This window comes from Oreochromis niloticus, linkage group LG7 (genome assembly GCF_001858045.2).
Source record: "Oreochromis niloticus isolate F11D_XX linkage group LG7, O_niloticus_UMD_NMBU, whole genome shotgun sequence".
Classification (NCBI taxonomy): Eukaryota; Metazoa; Chordata; class Actinopteri; order Cichliformes; family Cichlidae; genus Oreochromis; species Oreochromis niloticus.
The window spans coordinates 25,337,434-25,362,478 of NC_031972.2; the positions used below are offsets into that span (position 1 = coordinate 25,337,434).

The following is a 25,045-nucleotide window of genomic DNA, read 5'->3' on the forward strand; positions in this document are numbered from 1 at the left end:
AATATGATCTAATTTAATTTCCCATCCAGGGAATGGAATTCCCTATAGTCACAGGTCATTAAATCACAGCAATAGAAGACGATGATGCAAGACAATGACATGATTAAAAGACTGCATGTCAAATCTTAAAAGTTGCACTGATGTAGAAAACTGAAAATATTCTTATATATTCATAAAGAATAGAATAGAATAGAATAGAATAGAATAGAATAGTCCTTGATTGTCACTGTACATGTACAGTGAAATTGTGGGTGCTCCACACCAACTGTGTAGGAAATATAAATAATAAGACAACAGGAATACATAACAAACAAGAAAAATAGATGTAAAACAACAGAAAGGCAGACATTAAAAGGGCAGGTAGCAAAGTGAATGTAGTGAATGCAGTGCAAAGTGCTACAGTAAAAACAGATGTCACTCAAAAGAAAAAGACTATTGTGAGATGCAGGGCTGTTTTCCATTGCATTTCTGCTTTAATTAACTTTTGCACTGTAGCGAAGTACAAAACTCATTTTTCTATAATCTTTCATTCATTGTGCTTCCACACAGTCTTTTGTGTGCTTAACTGTGAGAAAAGCTGGTGGAGGGAAACACATTTAAAGCCTTTTGTGATTTTTCATTATATAGTCTTACATTGGTAAATGCCCATATTAGTAATGGACAAAGTTTCTTATAATAAAGTCATCTTCTGTACAATTAATCCCTGCAAGGCCACAATGCTTCAGAATGCTCTCAATGCTGATCAAACCTTTTATCAACAAGTGGCAGCCAATGAGAGGAGAGCTGGCTTAAAGTGGCGGGGTCCTTAAAGAGAGGTTAGCTAAAATGGAAATGAAAATATATGTAAGGGAAATAGGGGGAAATATAATAAAAGGATAGAGTACAAAAAGAAATCCACAATGTACTGCCAGCTGCTGCACCTGTAAGAAAGAACAAACATATAGCACCTGGAACACAAACATTTGAAAATACACAGACACATGAATCAACAATCTTCTCGTAGTGAATGTGTGTGTGTGTGAGGGAGAGAGGGAGTCTGAGCATGCGTCTTTGTCACAAATGTACTTGATAATGAGGGTGGAAAGCTGCAATAACGGCCCCCAAGAACCAGAGACAGACAAATATGGAACCAGGAAAACCATGCCATCCACAGTCCCCAAGAGTACCAAAGACCTGAGGCAACACATCTCGGCGACACCCGCACATCCATCCAAGCAGGAGAAGGAGGGAGGCCCCAGGCGGGGTGTCCATGGCCAAAGGTGAAAGTCCCAGAGGACAACAGGAAATGGGAAGTCAACCTTACTAGAGGCCAGCCACCCTGGTACGACTTGGGAACCAACAAGGACCTGCATCTCAGGGAGGGGCAAAAGCGTCCAGCAGGGAGTGGTGACCATGTCCCACAGGGACGAAGGCTCAGCAAGCCCCAGACCCAGCCATGGACACATACACTCATACAGACCATTTGCTCATTCACTTTCTCTCATCTACACACTAATGACACACAGAGAGACATAAAAACACATGCACACACCCTCTACTTTCAAGGTGTCAGCAAGCAGATGCCACCCTGAACCAGCAGCAAACTGGAGCTTTATTGTTTGGGAGATAGAAAACAGAGCTTCTGAAAAAGATGAATCCAGAGCCAAAATGTCTTCATCATTTAGTTTCGGTAGATTGATATTTTTAAAAGCATTAGTAAAAACATAGTATAAACATTTTTACATGAAATAACTTGCAATGCAAACCATTCCTTAGCTTAACAAAATGCAATAATACGATATTCATAATCTGGTTTTTCATCCCCAGTATTATTGTTTTCTATGAGTCAGTGCTTCTCTTTATCCTGACTTGAAATCATTGCATGGTGTAGAAGCGTTGGGGCCAATATGTGCATTGATCTAGACATGATAATGTCACATAGGCTAAAAACCTCTTTTTTTTCCCCCCCAAAACAAATATAATCAGACAAAGAAGCCTAATTTATTCTAAATCTGTTCCCCACCCCCCTCGCCCTTTCCTTCCAGATCCCAGCTGACTTTATGGCGTCTCATCTTGTTTTTGTTTGCTGACACATCAGAAGTGGCAGCAGAAAGATAAGTGTGCATGTATGAGATATGAGAAGCCAAGAAGTGAGGGGAACAGAGTGATCAGTAGGAATACCGAGCAGTGTAATGGAGCAGAAACATGAGGCTGAAAAGTGGTGGTGTGAAAGATAAAAAAGAGACAATTATTTTACAGATACAGAGAGATGTAAAGAGAAAGAGAGAGAGGATTACTGGGCCTCAAATGAAGGCCAGAGACACTAAAAGGACACACAGATCTTTTTTGCCTCGGGGAGTAACAGAGTTTATTACATTAACCAGCCTTTCTCATCTGCTGTCCGTTGTCTGCTCTGATCTAAACCTTTCTCATAATGAGTCTCTTCTGGGAAAAAAACATAGTCAGATATCATGTGCAATATTGAATACACAAAATCTGCATATTGATTGAAGACAACTAGCCCCTGATATTTAGGGAAACCTGGAAGTGATTTAATTACGTCTATAGAAAAGATAGACGTGTGCTGAACCAATGTGAAACAGAAATTGCATTTCCTGTAAAATGCCCATCCATCCGAATGGCTGGAAACCAGACTGAAAGTCACTACTTTCATATTTTTTGTATTGTTTCGGTGCATATAGTCAGAAGTGTGCACCTGTACATGAAACCTGAAAGTATACCACTGGGTTCTGGAGTACACCCGTATAGCTCACCAGTGGCTTGTTGAAATGTAAAAGGTCATGTATAAGGGGAATATGTGCCTGGCATTTTCCTATAAATCTTGCCAACAGGAACTTCCAGCTAGCCTGACAATCCTTCTCAAATATCAATCCATTATTTCCTTATCTGATGCAAAAATACTCAAATATATGCAGAAGGTAGAAACACCGTGATAGCAGTCTTTTATTCTTACAATATGTCCTCTGTTTTGCCACATGCAAACACAGACATACACGACACACAAACAGGTTTCCGCAGGGACTTTACTAACCTTTAAAACCATGTCCTTTCTGCTTTTGAACCCCATAATTGACAGCTTGATTAGGTCTTCTGCAGCCTCAGGCAGTGGCTTAAGGAATGGGCCTAATAAGTTAATGCCTTATTTACTCCTCCCGAACCGTTTGCTGCCCCCTAAATCTGCTTTTTAAATACCCAAAAAGCTAGATATAAAATAAAATTTAAATATGATACACGTTTACTGAGCAAAAAGACAAAATGACAAAGATGGAGTCAGCAATAAAGTTTGGTTAGCTGAAGCTGATTGTCGCTGATAATGTCCATGGTTGAATTTGGATCAATTAGGGTCTGGCAGATGTGCAGAATCATGGTTGACCCCAGGGCCTAAAGAACACAATCCAATTTTCCTCAACAAATGTAATACCATTAGGCTGGATAAAAACAGACAAATCACTAGGGAGGAGTCTCTTAAAAACCAGAGAGGTGGATGAGACAGACAGAGACCGGGCAGTTGCTCAAAGACAATACCCAAAAAGGCTTGGAGACAGAGAAACCTAAACACTGGGAAACTGGTGGTTTTTAAAAGAAAGTCAAACTTTTCAGAAAATGAGAGCCTGAGAGGATAGAAAACATGTGAAGAAAAAAACATAAACAACCCCCAAACGACCACTGAAAGGGATTCTGCTGTGGCCAGAATGCAAAGAAGAGAAACACAGTGAACGTTTTGAGTTTGGAGAATTTTACAGCTCTGGAGAAAAAGTTTCCACAAAACATTTTGGATCGAACTCCAGTTCAACTTTGGCTAAAGAGAAAGAAAAGAAATAGAAGTGGAAAGAAAACCTGAGAGACTCTGTTCGCTGTTTCACTGAAGCTCATTACGATCTGTCGTTGGGGATGAGGATCTTCAATAAAAACCTTCGCCTTCAGGACATAACCATCATGTATTTTACTGCCCTGGCTGCTCTAATGGTCATCTTGGTGGCTTCTTACCAGGCACCCAACAATGCTGTTGAAGTATCCAGCCTTAAACCAAACCCCTCTCGCCTTCTCCCACCTCTCCCCATGCCTTTCCGTGTGCCCCTTGATCCACGTGGGGAGCTCCAGCTGGCTTGGAATGTCAGCTACACCAACCAGGAGATTTACATGGAGCTGAGGGTTGCAGAGCTCAGACATGGAGTGGTCCTGGGGATGTCCGATCGGGGAGAGCTGACCAATGCTGACCTGTTGGTGCTGTGGGACTCTGGAACCCAGAGCTACTTTGGAGTAAGTAAACCCTAGATGTGTGTATTTTATCTTCATAAGACTCTGTCAAAGGGACTTTAATTTTAGTAGGTAAAAGAGTCTATCATGCTCCCTTTGCCAATTTGTATTGCAAGTTAGCTTGTCATATTCATAAATGCTCAGGGATTACACGAAAATCCTTAAAGAGGTGAGATTTTCCTCTTTCTCAGAAATCATCTGCCTGTGGTCCTTGGAGTGTGAGATTGGTGTTTTTGCAGAAGGAGCCGGTGGATGGTGTGCTTCATGATCACATAGTCACAAAGGATGCAGGCGGTCTGCGCTAATTGGAAATCACTCAAATGGCACTAATAGCTGAAATTCATCTGGGAATTATTAACAGATATTACCATATCAAAGTTGAATCCTGTGCTGATTAAGATGTGTATGTATATTACCTCATTTTCTTTTTGCCAGACTTGAGCCTTTAAAACAAAAAGAAAAAACAAAAAAAAAACTTTTTCTCAAATACGCTGTCCTTAAAAATAATATACATAGCTGTAAAACTGTTTTGATCTACACTTTTCCCCACTCTTTTAGTATTCCTAAAGAGTTTGTGTGGAAATATTAACAAAAGCACCAGAATGTGTTTAAATTCTCATTCCTTCTCCTTTAGATTTCTTTCTTTAATATTTTATAATAGTAACATGAGAACAGAGTCTAAGGTACTTATACCTGATTGGCTGTTAAATGTTGGAATGGCAGCTCAAAGAACCTATTTTTATACCACCAAGCAATATTTACAATAGGAGGATCACAAAAGCCTGAAAGGCAGACCAAAAACAGCAAAAACATGAAGTGGTGTCATTATCAAAATATGGAATATCACTTCAGCTACAGGCAACACATGTGGTGTAAATACGTTCCAATAATCCATATCTATTACAGACAATTTTCTTATTTCCTTCAATAAGATGAAATTTTTTTTTAAGTACAATACATTTATTTTACATGTATATCAACAAGCTGCATGCTTCTGGATCTTGACACGGAATTGTCCAGTTTAAAAGGAGGATACATGTAATAAGAATGTTTATGAATTAATAAGGAGTAGTGTAAAATTTAAACAATTTGTATCATTTATGCTTAATTTCAAAGATATGCCTTCATTTAATTCTGAAATATTTCCATAAATCTCAATGTCCAGCATTCCCACCTTTTAAAAGCATCTACAATCTACACGTAACACTCGCATCATTGTAAGTCTTTTCTTGTTCAATCGATTGCCTCCTGTCTGACTTTCTTTCTTCTCCAGTTCCATCGTTCTTCCCTCAGGAGGCCAAAATTACCCACAGAAGAAAGGTCACTGCTGTTCCACTGTCTCCCTCCCTCCCTCCCTCCCTCCCTCCCTCCCTCTCTTTCTCGCTCCCTCTCAGGCACACACACACACACACACACACACACACACACACACACACGCATGCACATATATTCACACACTTTTCAGTGACTGGCTACTCAAGCTTGAACCATTTCTGTACAATCAGGAACTCAGAAACTCTGGACTTCAGATTGATGAAAAAAAAAATCTCTGCTATGATCTTCACAGCAGTGTGTGTGGAAGATGAAATAAACACACAATAGAACTTAACAAAGCTAAAAGAAAGACAATAATAAGAAATTTAAAAAAAACTAGAACTGAAAACAGAACTGAAAACTTGTGGGTCCAGCAGTATGACAGTTATGAGTAGCTGTTAATGCAAAGGCATTTACAGCTGCTATAGAAGATATAGTAACATTAAATAACATAAAACAAATGCAAGTACCGGTAGTTTTTTTTTCAAGATTAGTAAAGCAAATATAAACAATTTAAAAAAATTCATAATGGTCTGTACCAGATGACGATGTGTAAAGAGTCCTTGGTAATGATAAAACTACAGAGAATTATCAGTTTAGTCTCAATAACTCTTCATCTGTATCAAGCATCTCATTCTTTGGTTGTCTGTTCTGAAATTTTATCTTGTTTTTTGTTTACTCTCATTCCTTGTGTAGGATCATTCTCACCTGCACTTGGATGAAAGCTCTAAAAGCCCACCTACCTGCTCAGGGGGGAAAAAGGATGTTAGAAAGAGTTGTCCACTACCTTGTGCGCACACTGCAGCATTCAGCAGCTAAAAAAAAAAAAGCTATAAATCTTTGGTTAAAGCACTGTGCAAAACTCTCAAGTCTTAATTTCTTTATATGATGCTAGGAAAAAAACCCTGAAAATCAGCATTAATTTTACCCATGGCATTTACCAACATGTTTATTGTGTGACCCAGGACTGAAAGACCTCTATTATAACTTGTACACTGATATGTGCTTTTTCAGAGGGCAGGGACAAAAGATTTCTCCACTCATTCACACGTTGTTTCTGCAGGCATGAGAGTCCAGTGGAGATTCCTTTAAAAAAATAAATAAATAAATAAAAAGATTAGGGAACACATAAACTGTGGCTTCAACACTTTTTAAAATAGTTGTATAACTCTGTGTCTCAGCCATCTGTAGAGGTCACAGCTTGTGAATTCTATACATGCATACATAGCACATATTGTTTAATGTGAACATTTTCCCCCTGATTTGTACATACTGTATGTTTTCAGAATTGCTGGCTCTAAAGTCTATGAAGTGTGTGCAGAACAGTTATATAAGAGCGACAGAGAGGGAGACGGAAATAAAGAAAGAGATCTTAGGTGCTATTCTGGCCAGGTATGAATGTGAGAAACATAACAGAAGTGGAAAGACCAAGCTGAGCTGCTGCAAAGCCTCCTGGCAGAGAAGTAGAATATCGTGTACACCAGGCTTGGATGGTTTTACAACACAAACTGGCACACTTTCAATGATTTCTCTAACTGGATTATAATTACTTGCCAAACAACTCCAGTATTTTTCTCCTAGATGTAACTTTTTCACCACTTAAGAAACAAGCAGCTACATGCTTTTCACACACCTATAATTCTCCCGAAATGTGTTCATTAATGGCAGAATAATGAAATTCCCTGAAAAAATGTAGCCTCGGTATGTCTTTTAAAATGAGAATGAGTTGTTTCCCTTAATTACTAGACTCAAACCCTCAGTTAAGAATAGGTTGTTCAGTGTTGACCCGAACTTATCACTGTGTTCTCAAATGTTTTGCTTTGCTATTTGTTGCGTGTTGTTCAAAACCTAACCAGACTTATTCTGTCTTCTCCTGCAGGATGCTTGGAGTGACAGCAAGGGTCATGTATCACTAGACAGCCAACAGGACTACGACCTGATTGAAGCCAAACAGAAAGCTGAAGGATATTACCTGCTCTTCAAAAGACCATTCAGTACCTGCGATCCCAGAGACTACGTCATAGAGGTGTGAAGAGTTTATATTCCTAGTGTATGTCACTGCTCTTTACAGCTCTGGTACTCAGGAGAAACCTAGTAAGAGGCTCTTTCTTTAGGTGGTTTATTTATGAATTTGATGGTGCAGTTTTTTTTTTTTCCCTTTTGCTTTCCTTTTAACACCAACAGATTATTAAAATATTGCTCACACTGTTAATTACAGTTTTCAGAATGAGAGGCTGGCTATCATCACGGCTATCCCACTAGAATGCAGTGAATAAATAAATGCATAAAACTCCCCAAAGCAACAATTTATCTTACAAACTGCTAAATCTGAACTGCTCCCCCACGTAAAGGTGAATGGAGGAAAACTAGTGCAGGCCTTAAATAAGAAGTGATCAGATAAACTCAGTTAGGAAATGAGCAGGTAAGTTACCTATTACTGAAGAACCCCATAGTTATGGGTGTTGTTCAAACTGAAAAAACCTCCCAGTGGTTTTCAGCAAGCCAGCAACAGATAGTTAAACAGGTTTCACTGAAAACACTGGCTCTTTCACACTGAGGAGCCACCAATAGGAATCTTGCATTTCTGGAAGACTGAAGATTATGAAACTTGGACAAAGACATCAATTTAGGCCAAAACATCTGTAATTCTTATCAAAATTCTTAAGCAACACACAACTGATTGCATATACTATAAAAGCATTTTAAATGACAAACAAGGTTTTAAAAAGGCAGTGACTCATGGCTAGACACCATCTTAACCACACTGTAGGATACCACAAAAGAAGAAAATTCCTGTCTGTGGAACAATGCCAGAAAAGAATCATTCCTTCAATGAAATCTGTTCAACTCCCTGTTGAAACTTACTTGAGTTTTTTATTTAAGGTTGAACACGGCTATGCTGTAAGAATAAATGCATTTTAAATATTGTTTAAAAGACAGTGCCTCTAAGCTCTTCTATATATTTTTTTAATTTATATGTATCCCCTCTAAGGAGCACTCTAAACAAAAACAATTTAAATCCAGGAAGTGTTTTAAATGATCTTTCAAATTAAGGGCGTTGTGCTGGCTTTTGTTCCGAGAGCACACATTTTGTTTTTGTTTGTTTAATTAACTTTATTGACTAAGGTGAAAAATAAATTACTGTAACTCCAGGACTGTCGTGTTTATCTTTTTGCTGTCTTTTTGATTTTTCACCTCTAAATCACTTTGAATTGCAATAATCTGTATGACAAGGTGCTACACAGATCACGTCTGACTGAACTACAGCACGATTTTACTTGCTGGTTTTGGCCTCAAGCCAAAATAACAAGAAGGTGATGAGAAGGAGGAAAAATCATGAGTGTCAGACAGAAAGTATTTGAGTTAGCGCATCAATGTGACACATTGTCTTTGCACTGTGGATGTTAATGAGAGAGTGCCTATGTGCACGTGTGTGCACATGCCTGCACTTTTGCAGTATTTTCATTGCTGTGTTTCCTCATTCAAAAAACGGCAATGAAACTGATTAATTTAAGGTGTGAATATAAAATACTCTGAATTATGGAATGAACATTAGAATGATTATAGTTTCCATGGCACCACATTAGATTTTTAAGTCAGATGCAGCAAAGCAAGGCTCATCACTATGACAACATAATGAAAAGTTTGCTGTGCTTGCCTCAGAAGGCATTAAAGCGTAATAAAAATGAAGGGACTCTTAAGTTAAATGCACATCATGGAGGTTCATATTCTCCTATTGTGGCCATTGAACACTCTTTCTTTTGTGATTGCTCTAATTTGTCAGGAGGGGACTGTGCACATCATCTACGGCTTCTTGGATAAACCACTTGCCTCACTGGAGAAGCTGAACCTGTCCGAGATCCGCACAGGCGTACAGAGAGTCCTGATGTTGCGTCCCGACACGCCGCCACCTACCCTGCCTCCAGACGTACAAATGTTAGATGTAGTGGCACCAAATGTCAGCATGCCAAATCAAGAGACCACCTACTGGTGCTACATCCACAACCTGCCGGAAAATTTGCCCAAGAACCACATTGTTATGGTAAAAACGAAAGGGAAAAAAGCTTCTAAAAATAGAAATATCCAGCGAAGAGTCTTTTTACACACAGCTGAGGGGGTGTTTCAGATGATGGTGCACAGGCAGCCGTTATTCTCCATGTTTACAAGCTAGATCAAACAAAATATCAGCATGGCCACAAATCAGATGCGTCAACACAAAAAATGACCCTTTTCACAGGCATTTTTAGTGATGTAGATTACTAAGAAATCCTCGGCACATATAGGAACACAATGCCTTTAATGTTACATGACAGCAGAAAGAAACGGATACATTTCAGCCTGTGACTTCCTGCCATAGCAGGATTGACATGTCTTGCAGCAATAAAAATACATATACATTTTCTCTTTTTCTTTCAGTATGAGTCAGTGATAACTCCAGGGAACGAGGCCATCGTGCATCACATAGAAGTGTTTGAGTGTTCTCCGGATATCCCCGCAGTTCCAGGGTACAGCGGCTCCTGTGATGACAAAATGAAGCCGAAAAAGCTCAACTTTTGCCGACACGTGCTAGCTGCATGGGCTATGGGGGCTGAGGTATGATGGGAAATACTGACCTTCCTACTCCTGTCTGAATGACATTACCTTGCCTCAGTATGAAATACAAATAAGCTTAAATTCCTAACCCAAATGTCATCAATCTGTAAAATAGATAAGCCACAAAGTGACAATAATTCAAAAAAAGACATGCACCCACATAAACGTTATTAAAAAAAAGTTTTTTTTCAATACATATAGCAAGTGCTTAATTGAAACACAGAGTTGGGAAAGTTTTTGGTCCAATGCTTGTACCTATAATAGGAGATAAACAAAAACTCCTACGCAAGTGATATCCAAGCCTAGAATTGCCAGCATAAAATCTTGTATAGATGAGCCCACACGCAGCACATATCTATTAAGAGCTTGGAGACAGTCTGCATGTGGGATGCACACTCACACAGAAATATTCATAAACATGCTTACATGGAAGCACAAATATCGTCATAGGAGACACAAATTAAAACTGCAGGGAGGAGGTAAGGAGAAGGTGTCAGAAAAGTTGAAACAGGAATAACTTGGCTTGCTGAGTCGTTTATAGCAGTGCCACTTTTCTATCCTTTAACGCTGGCTCTTCCTATCATTGTGAGGCTGAATTCTCCAAGTGTTTGCTACTAGAGAACATGGGTTGGGATGGCTTTTTAAGAAGCAGAAAAATACAGATGCAACCCAAACAGTACTTAGATTCTTGTTGTTAGTGATTTGTTTTTCTTTTCAATCACAAAACTCACAAAACTGCTACCTTATTCTGAGGCTTGCCTCCCCTCTACGAAAACTTGCTTGCCTTTTTTTTTTTCCTCATTGCTTTCACTTCCCTGTCCACAGTTTTTTTTACCTCCAACAAATTCATTGCCAGCTGAAGAAGACAGCTGCTTCAGAACAAAGAAGTCAGTGAGGAACATTTAGCACCTAAAAAGTTTGAGGTTTGGTAGCGAACAAACCAAAGTTAAAAAGGAGTTCTGCTCAGAGCTCTGCTGTCCCCCATTACCAAGGTCACACTGTACACCAAGTGCCAAAGGCAGCTGAAGACAGACAGTGATGAGGAACAGGAAGACAAACTATAGTGGAGGACTAAGTCCCTGCATAAGATGTACCACTAACTGAAGTGACTGACATTAAAAAAAAATCCTGCTAGTGGCTACAAAATGTCAGCCTAAAGGACAGTACAGAGCTCTGATCATGCTAGCACAAGAACAGGCCCTAAGGACCAGTCTGCCACATACTGTGCATAGATGCCCCGGAGTCTATTCACCACACAGTAGCAGGATGTAAGATGCTTACACTGAGGCACGAGTAAGTGGCTGGGATTGTGTACAGGAACATCAATGGGAGGCACCACCAAAGGTGGCTGAGAACAACAGGGCTAAGGTCCTGTGGGACTCTGATTTCCAGACAGACGAGCAGTTTCTGGCCAATCAACCAGACATTGTGGTGATTGTCAAGGATTGTACTTGTGGCAGTCCCAGTGCACAGCCCCATCAGAAGGAAGAAGTACGAGAAAATAGAAAAGCACCAGGTGTTTTCGAGGTGCAGCCGATCAGAAAAAAAGGGGGCTTTAAGAGATGGGGCCCCCAATCCGAGGACAGCTAAACTGTCTGGTTTCAGACAGTAGAGGAACTAAAGGGGATGATGTAAGGTCCAGTATAAGATAAATAAGGACTGAACTATGAATCCCACAAACACCAAGTATAAAAATACAGAGTTACAAATGAGCGTAAATCAGCTTCTTTAATGCCATTAAGCTTTTCATTTGTCTTTAATTATTATGTAGTGAAATCTAATAATAATTATAACATTTTACAAGCTTTCTTTGTGGCATCTGGTTGCAGAGTTTTGGAGTCATGTCCTTATTACCTCTGAAAGTCACTAAAAGATTGCATAGCAGTGATAAAACATCACCAGATCGCCAGTTTGTTTTATTTTTAACCAGGTTTGATTTGTGTCGTTTTCTTTGGGAGATTTACATTTTTGAAAGGACCTCCCATAAACAGGGGAGGTGAAGCTTGTTATGAATTAGTCAGCTACATAGTCAGTCGGTCATCTATCAGCTATTAATCTACCATACTTCGGTAGCCTACTGCTGGCCACAAGAAGCAAAGCGGACAAGGAATAGTGAGGCTGTCAACATATTTCTCTGCACTACTCCCCACTGTATCACAGGCAGCCTGGCCCCTCTCCGATTGGATTATCTGCCAGCTAAACAAAAACAAGCAGGATGCCTTCTGTGAGCTGTGAGCTGTGGAGACAAGATTAGGTGGGAAATATTCAGGCCTCTTTCATCACCTCTTAATAGTGTTGTTTCATTCTCCTCGGCACCGCATCAGAAGGGAAACGTGGCCTTGCAAAACAAGAGAAAAAGAGAAAAATAGAGTGGAGGAAGTTCTGAAGAGAAGAAAAACAATAATGTATGACACTATCAGAATGCAAAAAGGGAGAATAGCACCGAAGAAAAAGGTGCGTTTGTGTGCAAGGGACATGTTTCAGAGGATTTAATGTTATGACATGAGAGCAAGATTAAAGCTTAACGTGGATTTCTCTGTGGAATCAATGAAGGCAGTGGCTATGATATGATCCCGAAGAATACAGCCTTTTTTATTTGTAGTATTTTTTTCCTCTTTTGTAAAAATTATTTTTTTTTTATAAGAAAAATATAGATACACATGATTTGAGCCATAATTATACATGACATGACAAAAAAATCTGTAATAGCCTGTGCTAGGTAAGTAGGTTGTGCATAGGTATCCCTTTTTCTTTACGGGCTTCAGCGAGAATTCTATTGAGCAGGACAAGGAGAGCTTGCTTTGACGAAGCGATCACATGTTAAGAGGACAGAAGAGTGATGCTTATGGATAGATGGAACAATATATTGCAAGCATATAAAAAATTATTAAAGTAAACCTGAAAATGTTTTTGTCCTGTTGTACGATATGTGAAAAAAAAAAAAACCTGTGATATGATCTTAAAAAAAAAACTGTGCATAAAATCATAAATATGTGTGTATTTGTGTGTATTTGCAGGCTTTCTACTATCCCCCTGATGCAGGCTTGGCTATGGGTGGACCAGGCTCCTCAAGATTCCTCCGTCTGGAGGTCCATTACCACAACCCTCTCCTTATATCCGGTACATACAGTATATATGTGAACATGCAAACTTCAGGCGCGCGCCTCTAAGAATGTTTTTCACTTTCTTTGACACACACACACAGCAACAGCAGGACTCTCTGTGCAGTATCTCTCTCCAAGATCCACAGGCCTGTCTTGAACTCTGTCAGTGCAGACCCACTTTGTCTTCCTTATCCCAATCAAACCTTGAAATACACATATATCTTGCAAGTATTCCTTACTTTTTCAGCCCTGGCTCTTATAATACAGTATTTCTGCGGTTTAAAATAATTTAGAAACCGCATCAATAACAGGAAACAAGGAAGCGAGGGGTGGAGGATGACATTCAACATTCAAGGTCCTGGACCAAGAGGGTTCCTCTTGAATTATTAAATTAATTTCAGAAATATCACCAAGATCACCTTTTAATATCTTATGCTAACAAATTGCACATAGCAAGTGTTTTAGAGGTTGTTATACTGTGTTGTCTAAACAGTTGACAGAAAATAGGAGGAGTCGTATTTACCAGGGCCAAACATACATACTACATATTACAGTATATAATTACATTTTAACTAGACCTTACCCGATCCTCTTTTTATGTTTCTGTTACTCTCCTTCCAAGATCTGTAGCTGTAGCACACAAACAGCACCTGAAATAAATTCCTTATTTTTTAATTATGTGTATTCTTAGTCTGGTATAATACAAGGATATTCTGGCTATCAAATGTTTTAAAATGATCTAAAGCTAAGTAGTTAACTTAAGATATGCTAAATGTGTTCTAATATTTGAATATTCTTCACGCAGGCCGGCGTGACTCATCAGGGATACGACTGTATTACACCCCGAGCCTGAGGCGCTACGATGCAGGGATCATGGAGCTGGGCCTCGTTTACACTCCTGTAATGGCTATCCCACCTAAACAACACACCTTTTACCTCAGTGGATACTGCACCTCCAAGTGTACCCAAACAGTATGTACAGATTTACTTCATTATTTATAGTTAAAATGCTGGGGGAATATTTTGGCTGACAGGTCTTTCTTTTCCCAAGTTTTTTCTCTTTGTCTCTATGGTAAAAAAGTTTTAGTTGGAGCTTGACTCTTTCTCTGTCTACCCAGGCTTTGCCTTCAGGTGGAATCTATGTATTTGCTTCCCAGCTGCACACCCACTTGGCGGGGCGTGGGGTGAGGACGATTTTGGTGAGGGGAGGCAAAGAGCTGGAGGTGGTACAGGAAGACCAGCATTTCAGTACACACTACCAGGTGGGAGATAGAAGGGCTCTGTTTATGCAGAGGAACTCCACCTTTGCACACCGTGTCTTATATTAGACTGGGTTAAGGTGGCCTTTATTTTAGATCTCAAAGAGATGTGTGTTTCAAAGCTTATTCACAACAAATATTTGGTAAATTAAAACAGAGTCTTTTTCTACCCTTTTACTACTTTCTCCAACTTTTTAAATAAAAAAAGTAGCTGTTTTACCGCCTTAAAGTCTGATTGGACTACGGTAAAGTGACCCATGTATACTATACACAGGCCATGAGATACACAGACAAGCTAGAGAGGTGAAAAACAGCTAAAAATGCAAATAAATATGTGATCATGCATGTTGTTAATGATGTACACAAAGTGTTTGTGAGTCAATCAGAGTACTTCTTCATCATTCGATCATTTACCTGCCAATTTCCAGTGGTTAATGCTGAGTTTGTTCTATTCAAATAGGAATAAATCACATACTCTTAGAGTATATTTTCACTGGCTGGTTAATAACATGTTGGGTTTAATATTAAAAAGTACTTGGGACACATTGGGTGGCACAGTGGTGTACAAATTAGCACTTCTGTCTCTCAGCAAGAGTCTGAGTTCCAACTTACTGATCAGCTGAAATCTTTCAGTATAAAAGTATTGCACATCGTCCCTGTGCCTGCTCCACCCACAGTCCAAAACATGAAGGTTGGGTTAACTGGCTGTAGGCATCGGGTAGCTTTTTATTTTGGGGGAGCAAAGGCTCAACAAGTTTTGACATGTGCTTTAGAAAAACTATTTCAAAATAGAGTCAATATGTAACTGAAAAAGATTCTTATTCTTAAAAAAAAACAGCGTATCTAGTGATGAAGGTCAGACATCACTCCTGTCCAAAAAACAGGAGCGAAAGAGAAGCTCACACTTAGGACACTTAACATTTTTATACATCTAAAGACCACCAGCAACCTTGTATAAGCACTGACATCAGTATTGACGTCACTAGATAGTGATGTAGTCTTCAGCTTCAGCAGCATCCTGGTTTTGAATAGGTCCCTTTACAGGAGCTTTGCAGCAGCAAAGAGACACAGTTTGTCTCCATTTCAGGCTTTATAGTAGAGAAAAGCATTGATGAATGAGCGAAGGAGCAGGTCAGGTAATAGATGGATGCCTTATATAATGCCTTATATGCAAAGACCTGCCAACTATCAACTAAACATCTAATCAGTTGTCGACATCTGCTGTGTTTTATTTATGCACACTATCCTGAGGCAAATACAGACACACAGCTGGACACAGACTCTCAAATAAAATGTCCAGCTGCTGCTGATGTCCGATTAAGTTTCACCTGCAGCCTTATTGAGCAATAAGAACCGCATCAAACCGGTCTCAGTCAAGCTAATAGACCTTTTAACAGAGAAAGCTAATAACTGTGAAAGGTGCCTCCAAGGAAAGCAGCCACTGGTTTTTCTTACTGCATTTGTGCTGTACACAAAGTATCCAGCTGTACCTAAAATTAAGATGCTATGCAGAGTACTGCATTTTGCAGTGGTAAATGTGAACTCTTTTATCAATACATCCATCCATGCATGTATCCATCCATCCAGGGGACTATCCTACCCCTGTCATAGGTTGAACAGCAGGCTGCTTTTGAGGTTAGAACACCAATCTATTGTTGGGATAACACAGAAAGACAAACACCCATTCACCATAACATCATCACTTACGCCCCAGAAGCTTCTTAAACCCAGAAGCTTCTTGCAGGACTTATTATTAATTTTGAAAAAGTCTATTTTTGTCTTTCTTTTTGTCTTTGTGTTCATACAGACAATCCGAGTTCTTAGGAAAATGGTGAACATTTTGCCTGTAAGTATCCAACTAATGGCTGCATTTTCAACAGAAATTACAAAAGGCAATAACACGTTTACTTCACTACTGTGCTTGTTCTACGAATAGATTCTGATTACTGTCTTCCAAAATTGCTTTTTTTAATGCTAGAGCCCTGTAGATATGATTTCCCCTTCGCCTATGAAGTTTTTAATTAGAGTAGCTTACTACTGTAGAAAGCGTTTAAACAGAAGTGCAACAGGAATAGGCAGTTTGGCCCATCTCTTGGGAATAGCAGCAGCAGAGCTCTGACTGGACACTGTATCTCCTACATGAATGATTTTCTGGCAGTAATCTTAAAGTATCATCAGTGTTGTTTGCTAAATATAAAATGTGGTGGAATGTCTTCATATCTGTGCTTAATCCCACAGGGTGACGTACTTATAACAAAGTGTACTTATAACACAGAAGATAGGAGCGAGCCTACAGTGGTGAGCAGCGCACTCTGAATATATAAACTCTTTTCTTGTTACCGGATTTCACCCCGATCATTGTGAATAACAGAGGGGTAACCACGAGCAGCTTCTTTAATCTCCTTCCATCTTTCTCCTTCAAAACTCAACGTATTTCTTTTGTTCTCGCTGTCTTGGCAACCCTGTATCTGCTCTGTGTACTATATCTTCACTGTCTAAAATATCTTTGTCTCCTCAGGGTGGTTTTGGCATCATGGAGGAAATGTGTGTCAACTACATTCACTACTACCCCCGTACCCAGCTGGAGCTCTGCAAGAGCCACGTTGACCAAGGATACCTGCAGAAATATTTTAGCTTCATTAACAGGTAGTGCAGGCACACAACATTTCCCACTCTCTAAAATGATTAGCTACTCTTTCTCCCTTCCCTCTTCCTCTCACATGTGACTAAGCCGTTTTTGTTCTCAGCATTCATCTCCTCCTGGGGACGCGTGGTGATTACATTGTCCAAAAGTAAAACTGTGTCCTGATAACTCAGATTCCTAATCCTTTCTCAATCTCGCTCTGCCTCCTTCTTTTATTGACTTTCCTTCAAATCTCTCTTCCCCCTCTCCATCCTACCCTCCTTCCCCGCAGGTTCCATGGAAATGACCAGTGTGTGTGTGGTGAGGTTAGTGTGACGGAGCAGTTTTCTCAACTAGAGTGGGATGAATTCACCGGAGAAGTGCTGGACTCGCTTTTTAACACAGCCCCCATCTCGATGCACTGCAATCAGTCGACTGCAAGCCTCTTTCCTGTAAGTCCCCAGTCACGCACACATACACCCGCTACAATAGACTGCCAAGCCACCAATTAGGCCAGTTCAAAAGCAGACATCAGTGGGACAGTGAGTCAGAGCAGCTGAACAGACAGCTTGTTAACTTGTAAAATCAACTCAGATGCACACAAGCTGTTTGGATCAGAGAGAATAAATCAATTACAAACTGTGAAGAAGCCTCGATCAAGGTTTTCTGTCAGAAATTTTGCTTTAGCCTTGAAGTTTAACTTAACTTGTGCAGTTAGTGAAAAGCAGTTACATATACCATACTGCAGCATTTCGGTGGATACACGAAAAGAGCGTGACTAAGAGAAGTAAGGATAAACGGATTTTAGGTGATCAAGGTTTGGAAACAGCACATAATTTAAAATTCAGGACAAATACGTCTCATAAAAATCCAGGATAAAATCAGGGCTGCTTATGAAAGAAACCCACAAGGTACACAGCTACAGTTTTGAATCAGGTAAATGTACAGAGAATCTGTCTGCTGTGAGGATTCATTTAGTTAATCTATTAAGGCCAAAGCTGTTGATTGAAATTTTTACCTGAAAAATCCCCACATTTTGTCAGTAGCATCTGCAAAACTTTCACATCAAAATGAAAACCTTGTGCTCTAGTAATGAAAGTCACTTGCCTGTGATCCAGAAAAATAATGTGTCAATAACACAGATGCTCTACATCTGATGTTCTCAAATTATTATCTGTATTCTTATAGCAGTAGTCGGTAGCCCCGTCAGCGAATATACTGTGGTTAGCAACTTTGGAAAAATGGCACCAGTTGCATTTTGGTATCTAATCTTATGATTTAAAACATGGAAGTATTATCAGTTCTGTCTCTCTAGAAATAAGGTATATCTGTACATCTATCTGTCTCTTCTTTACCTAGTTTGACAACTTTTTATCTGGCATATTTCAGTAATGGTGCCACCACTGGAGGGCAAAACTGTGTTCAAGATTTTTTTTTTTTTCATGGAATCCGTAATGAGTGAAATTAACCCAGTAATTCAACAATTGCACTTATTGTCAGGCTCACTGTTTTAGTATTTGAGCTGCCAGCACTCTGTATGGCAGAGTACATGCAGCAGATGTTGTTTGGCACTTGAAAACTTTGCAAGAGACAATGAGCAATGGAGCCAATTTAGGGATGAGCTCATGCAAAATATCCAAGTTTTGTTTTTAACAAAACATGAAGCAAACATGTGAAGCTCAACAGAGAAAAACCCAGGCTCTACCTGCTTTAGGCACTGTGCAACGCATTACATACAGAACACAAATTACTCTTTAAACTTGGCGTACTTGTTGCTGGTCTGAGTATTTCAGGAATTGCCAACCTACTGGGATTTTCCCACACAACCATCGCTTGGGTTTACAGAAAATGGTATGGCTGAGATGACCACTTGTTAACCACTTACAAAAAAGACATGCAAAAGAGCATCTCTGAATACACGACACACTGAATCTTGAAACAGGTGAGCTACTGTAAAGCACGAAATTGAGGCTGCAGTTCATTCAGGCTCACCATAAGTGGACAAAAGAAGATTGGAAACATGTTGCCTGGTCTGACAGGTCTCAATTTCTGCTGATACAAACATGAAAACATGGATCCATTTTGCCTTGTATCAGTGGTTCAGGGGGGTAGTAGTCTAATGGTGTGGGGGATGTTTTCTTGGCACACTTTGGGCCCTTTTGTACCAACTGGGCATCATTTAAATGCAACAGCCTATCTGAGTATTTCTGCTGACCATGGCCTTCTCTTATGACCCGATAATAGCAAGATGTAGTTAAAGGCCACTGAACGCATTTAAATGTATCAGATAGTCACACCAGCTGCTTTTTCTGAAAAGTAATAGTACATAGTCACAGTGTTTCCTGTAAATGGTCACTGTGCATTTGTGAACTGTTTAGCTTAACATTATTTAGCATTTTCAGTCTTAAAGCTATGTCCCAAAGCTTCAAGTGCTTTTCATAATTTTGTGAATTTGAGGAATGTGTGACAGTGGCGGCAATGTTATTACTTCAATAAAATCTGTCTGAAGCTCAAGGACATAAAACCATCTGGCTATTATTTTAAAGCACCCAGAACTAAACAATACATTAGATTTTAAGAACATATCATGTCTGTTTCCAGGGTGACTGGGACAAACAGCCCATACCAGCGGTGACCTCTGTCCTTAAAAAACCTCAGTACACCTGTAAGCGAGGCACGCTTCGCACCAACTGATGCCTTACTCCTTCAATGTGAGCAGCAGGGGGTTCGCAGGATGTTTCAGCCCAAGGAAAAGGGAGACCTCAAGAGTGGAAAGCCAAACAAGTTCCCACAATTTTATTCAGTTTGCCTTGGTTTTTATGTGTTTGTTATCTACTTGCTGTAACTATATACTTATATAAATTCCTGCAGTCTGTGTTATTGTTAGTACGTATAAAATTCTGTTAGTAACAATCATATTTTTTCCCCATTGAAACCATTTAAAACTCTACAAATTGGGAATGGCAGGTATCAAACTAAATTAAAATAATGCTGGCAGTTTTTTTGTAGCTGTTATCAACAGACATGTTCCGTTTGTGCAGAGACATAACACATCTACATGTTTGTTCCCTGTGATCCTGTTGACCAACTTAAAACATTTGGGCAGGAAACATGATGTCATTTGGTGAATAATTACAATCTGTACTAAACACAGCATAATAAGTGACTTGAGTGTTATTCAAAGGCAAGAAATTAAATAAAAATAATTAAAAATAAACACATTTTTATGCTTTCCTTAGTTAAAGAAAACGGATGGATGAATAATGAAGGTCACAAAGTGTTGAATGTTCAATAGACATTTATTAATACACAAATCGCGTTGGACAGAAGAAATGAATGAGGGTTAACATTTGCTTTATAATTTGACTGGCCGCCACATCTTTCCACCTCTCATTTTTTATTCATTTTAAACTGGTCAAGTTTTTCTCTCTAAGCATTAATAATAAACGCACAGTCCAAATATACATCCAAACATCGAATAACAAGGTCAATTTTAACAACAAGCCAGTTTTCCATCGAGAGGTTTTCAGTGTTTAATCATATTACTGGAAGAAGAAGCGAAAAAAAGAAACAAACAAAAGAAACAGAAACTCTACCTACAACGTGATAAAAGAGCTGCAGTGTTTTATCAGTGTGTTTCAAATTTCCCACATAAATCTCGTTATTAACCTAGACTGCTCCTGAGAACAACCATTGCAACGATTAATGGCCTTGTGAGCAGAATCAATGAATCATTCCACATTAGTAAACATTTCGTGCTGAACCGGTTTCAACAAACATCGGCGGGAGAAGCAGGAAACACACATACAAATGCCTTCCATTATTTAGACACCTTTTTTTGGGCTGTTCACAGTGTGTGTGCTGGACTTGAAGTGTATTAGTGTAAGTTGTCGTATGAGTGTCAAACCAGATTTAGATACTTGTGTAAACACAAAGAATAATTATAACTAAAAAACAGCACCTACATTAAAGATACTAAGTTGGGCTTTTTTGTTTCTTTGTTTTTTAAGAGCTTTTAGTCTTAAAAAAAAAAAATCAATATAAGCGAAGGTATTCACCAACGACTTGATTTTTCCCAGCATGACATCTATAAAGTCATGTCTTGCCTTACTCGCTACTTTCTTACCCTAAGATATTAGTTTCAAATTTAAATATTAAGCAATCACAGCAAAGATGAAATGAGAGGTTTACCTATGCATAAATTAACACCTCGCCTTATTTAGCAAGCCTCTATCTGTTAAAGAACAAAAGGCGGTACATTAACACAAAATGCCATGACCATGAGGGGACGGATCAGAAGACAAAGGAGATCTTTTCCCAAAACTGCTTTCTGAAAACTGTTGTCTTCTGTTATTCTACTTCATTAGTGTCTTGTTTCCCTGGTACGTCGTGCCTTTGGGTGTTTTTTTGTTTTGTTTTTTTGCCTTCCTTTCTCTCCCAGGATGTCTGCTTCAGATTTAGAGAACAAACATAAAAAAAGCCTCTGGATTTTGTCATCATTATCAGCACAAACAGTTATTGTATTCTCTGTAAATGTCTGTATTGTTATGAGAATACTTTTACTCCCCATTACAGAGTATTAGTATAACCAAGTAAAAGGTCGAATTAACACCGCCATTAATATTAACCTCCTAGGACCTGGCGTCCACATATGTGGACATCACATTTTTGGTTATTTAGACCAAAATACTCAATTTTGCTCTACATGGGCCTGATATCCACTTACGAGGACATTATACTGCTACTGTTCTATCAAAATTTTAAATGAATATCCTCATATGTGGCTCTCATTTTTCTTAAAAACAAAAATAAGGTAAAAGAAAAAAAATCTGGAAATTCTTTGTTTTTACATTCATCGGGCCCCAATATGCCCAAATATCAAAGAGAAATTAAAAATGCATGCCGTGGAAGAGTTCGGGTCTTAGGAGGTTAAAGTACTTCTAATAAAGGATAGTTTTCTCTTGAGCCTGATTAGCTTTTTCAAAAGACCTTCCCACAAATAAAAACATCCAAATATCCCTTGTATCAGCTGTTTGTACTGTTTAGAAAACACACACACACACACACACACACCTGACCAAATTCTATCCAAAGAGTTGCACTGAAAACTCTACTAACTACAAACTCTACTAACTGTTTATAAGGTTTGGGGAAACCTGCAGTCAGCTGAGACTGAAGAAGTCACTTAGATGAGTGACGAAACATTTCTCCCACAAAACGCTACGTCCAGATGAACAGATTCAACTTTTGGAGATCTACTAACAGAGTTAGTTGCAGATTAACAGTTAACTGTTTTTACTATATCTGGCTGTTGATCCTTTGACATAAACAACCAACAGATGTTTTAGTTATTATTTCAAAAAAACGGTTTAAAATACATCATCCGTTATTAAAGTTCTTAAGTTAAACCCTGGAAAGATGAAGGCAATCTGGACCACAAATCCCTCGACTCTTAGAGATAATACGATCAGTGTACCCCTTGAACGTTTTCATGGTATTAGTACTTGCATGACGATTCAAACAGAGTGCTGTTACTCTCAGAGTGGATATAAAAACGTGGAGACGAGAAACAGAAGCACCCTTAACAATCCAGTCACATTTGATTTTCACCGATGCACATTTTTCACCAGCTTTCAACATGCAACATTTTACAAATGAGCATAAAATCGATCATACGCCCATGAGTCCAATCAAATCAGAACAAAATTAACAACATTTGAGATGAACTTGTATTTGACAGAAGACAAAAACAGCTGCTCGTACAAAAGGTTGTAAATCGCTCCAACTCTGGTGCCGTTCTGTAGCTGGTGTGTTTTTCATCAGTTTTTACATGTGTGGTCCGTTCTCAATCATAGATGCCCTTGACACGCTTATTCTCAGGGTCAAAAGGAGATTTGAGGTGTGCTTTGGCCTTGTATACTACTCCCATCCTCTCCAGGGTAAACTCACCACTCTTTATGAAGTCAGCGCTCACCTGATGAAGAAAGAGACGGTGAGTGAAGATGATAAGTCATAAAACGCAAAAAAGACAGAACGATAAGCAAGAGAATTTCAAATGTGTCAAACAAGGACACAGTAAAGATGAAAATGACAAGGGAGCGAAAAGAGATGAGCAGGAATCCACGTACTTTGTAAACCAGAACGACGGAGCAGCTCATCGGGCTCACGTTCCATCACAATTCACAAATCGCATACAATGCCATTTGTGACTGTGCGATTTGTGATGAATCGTTTCGTATATAGTCTGTAAGATGACAAATAAAACCCTGACCCTGAGCACAGTTTGGTTGTAAATGCTTGTGTGCAAGTATCACTAAAAACTGACAAGTCATAGGAACACCATTACTTGCTAGTTGTGGACAGACGGGGATAAAAATACTGTTCCGAGCAGGCAGATTATTCCAGAACGGACAATTTAACTGCAGGAGTTTTAAAGCACAGGAAGCTATCAATTCCCTCATGACTCAGTGTCAGCTCGCTCGTAACACCAAGTGCTAATTTTCACTGACTGACTCCCCGACTCTCCCACTAATCTGTCACTGTGTCTCGATTTCATTCACTGACAGACACATGCTCCATGTCCTGGAGCCTCACGCTAACCATAAGCGTGCATACTACTTGCTTACAACGAATCAAAGAAAAACCTTGAGAAGAATTTAAATGCAGAAATACATGCAGGGACATATGACACATATCTAAGCAGATATTAAAATCACAGAAGTCAACTGCTGCACACAACCTTAGCTACTAATCTAATCTGTCTAATATTCAGTTATGACATCGACTCGGGTGATCATTTTAGTTTTCTGTAGTAAACTCGACACATTTTTTTCACAACGGTTCAGATCTCTGTCATTTTCGTATTTTAACACAAACACTGGAAAATGGGAGAGAAAGTGGTCAGAACAATAAGTGTGGGCACTGCAGTGTGTTGGTGCTTTTAAGGCACTTACCACTCCTCCATCTGGATTGCGGATGTATCCATAACCAATAGTTTTGTCGATATAAAAGCCATAGTCGGCACGTCGGAGGTGACCAACAGGAACACCATTGCGGTAAATGGCCTCCAGACCAAACATCGGGACTTTTCTAAAAGCCACAGAGTAAGAGATGCAGATAATGATAACAGTTTTATCTCAAAACAAAGTTGCAAAGATTTTGACATTTGACAATGAAAGACTGGAGGCACTGTCAAGTTTTCAAACATATAACCCTCTCTGCTTCTGCAACCCTGTTGCTGGTTCACTGGATTTGTTTCTTTTGGACCACTTTTGATAAATATTAACCAGTGCATACCAGTAACAGCCCACAAGACCTTTCTGAGAAACTCCGACCCCGCCATCACAGCTGACTGCTGTCAAAGTCGGTCAGAGTTTCCCGCTTCCAGCACATCAACTTTAATAACCGACTGTTCACTTGCAACCTAAAATACCTCATTTCCTTGACAACTGCCACTGTAACGAGATAATCAATGTTATTCATCTCACCTGTCAGTGGTTTTAATAATGTGGTTGTTTGGTGTATAAATACAGCCTCAGGTCTCAGAAAATGAAAAGTTTTGTATTTTTTTGGTACATGTATTATTTACTTCATAAAATAAGAATATTGAATTATTAATAATCAGAACTACTTAAACATAATATATCTAAAGATAACATTTATATTAGTTAAAATGTTTCACCGTTCCCATCTTTGGCTCTGGAATAAAACATATATTTGATTTTATTTCACTGCACCATTATTAAATATAATGATCCTGTTGCCTGGGAATAACATGGATGGTTGCTTTGCTGCTGAAAATATTTAAATTACATCTATAAATGCGCCCCCCCCCCCTTTTTTAATTTTCTTAATTTCTTTCTGATGACTAAAATATCATGTCACGACAGAAGCTC

General features: G+C 39.1%; 2 protein-coding genes across 4 annotated transcripts in view; one reads left to right on the forward strand and one right to left on the reverse strand.

The window, feature by feature from the left end:
* The first annotated feature begins 3,282 nt into the window (after positions 1-3,282).
* Positions 3,283-20,973, forward strand: dbh (dopamine beta-hydroxylase (dopamine beta-monooxygenase)). 2 transcript variants are annotated; one of them, XM_003444415.4, is made up of 12 exons: positions 3,287-4,260; positions 7,451-7,597; positions 9,356-9,613; positions 9,988-10,164; positions 13,182-13,284; positions 14,074-14,240; positions 14,387-14,530; positions 16,335-16,373; positions 16,766-16,825; positions 17,046-17,173; positions 17,443-17,602; positions 19,752-20,973. In XM_003444415.4, exons 1-12 carry the CDS (start codon positions 3,892-3,894, stop codon positions 19,842-19,844), a joined length of 1,845 nt encoding a protein of 614 aa, XP_003444463.1. In that variant the 5' UTR covers positions 3,287-3,891; the 3' UTR covers positions 19,845-20,973. The 2 variants fall into 2 exon arrangements, 1 of the variants encoding a protein (XP_003444463.1); XR_003221161.1 differs by lacking the exons at positions 17,443-17,602; positions 19,752-20,973 and having other exon boundaries at positions 3,283-4,260; positions 16,766-16,902; positions 17,046-17,172.
* The window catches only part of sardh (sarcosine dehydrogenase), a 39,170-nt gene continuing 34,821 nt past the window's right edge, over positions 20,697-25,045 (reverse strand). For both annotated transcript variants that reach the window (XM_003444416.5, XM_005451377.4), the window contains 2 exons: positions 24,104-24,239; positions 20,697-23,124 (listed from right to left, as the gene is read on the reverse strand). In XM_003444416.5, coding sequence (XP_003444464.1) covers positions 22,996-23,124; positions 24,104-24,239 — 265 coding nt within the window. In that variant the 3' untranslated portion in view covers positions 20,697-22,995. The remainder of the gene's footprint in view (positions 23,125-24,103; positions 24,240-25,045) is intronic.

Coding starts and splice junctions, on each gene's coding strand:
- dbh (XM_003444415.4), top strand. CDS start 3,892: ATGAGGATCTTCAATAAAAACCTTCGCCTTCAGGACATAACCATCATG. Junction 10,165..13,181: donor CATGGGCTATGGGGGCTGAG/GTATGATGGGAA, acceptor GTGTATTTGCAG/GCTTTCTACTATCCCCCTGA. Junction 16,826..17,045: donor ATAGGAGCGAGCCTACAGTG/GTGAGCAGCGCA, acceptor TTGTCTCCTCAG/GGTGGTTTTGGCATCATGGA.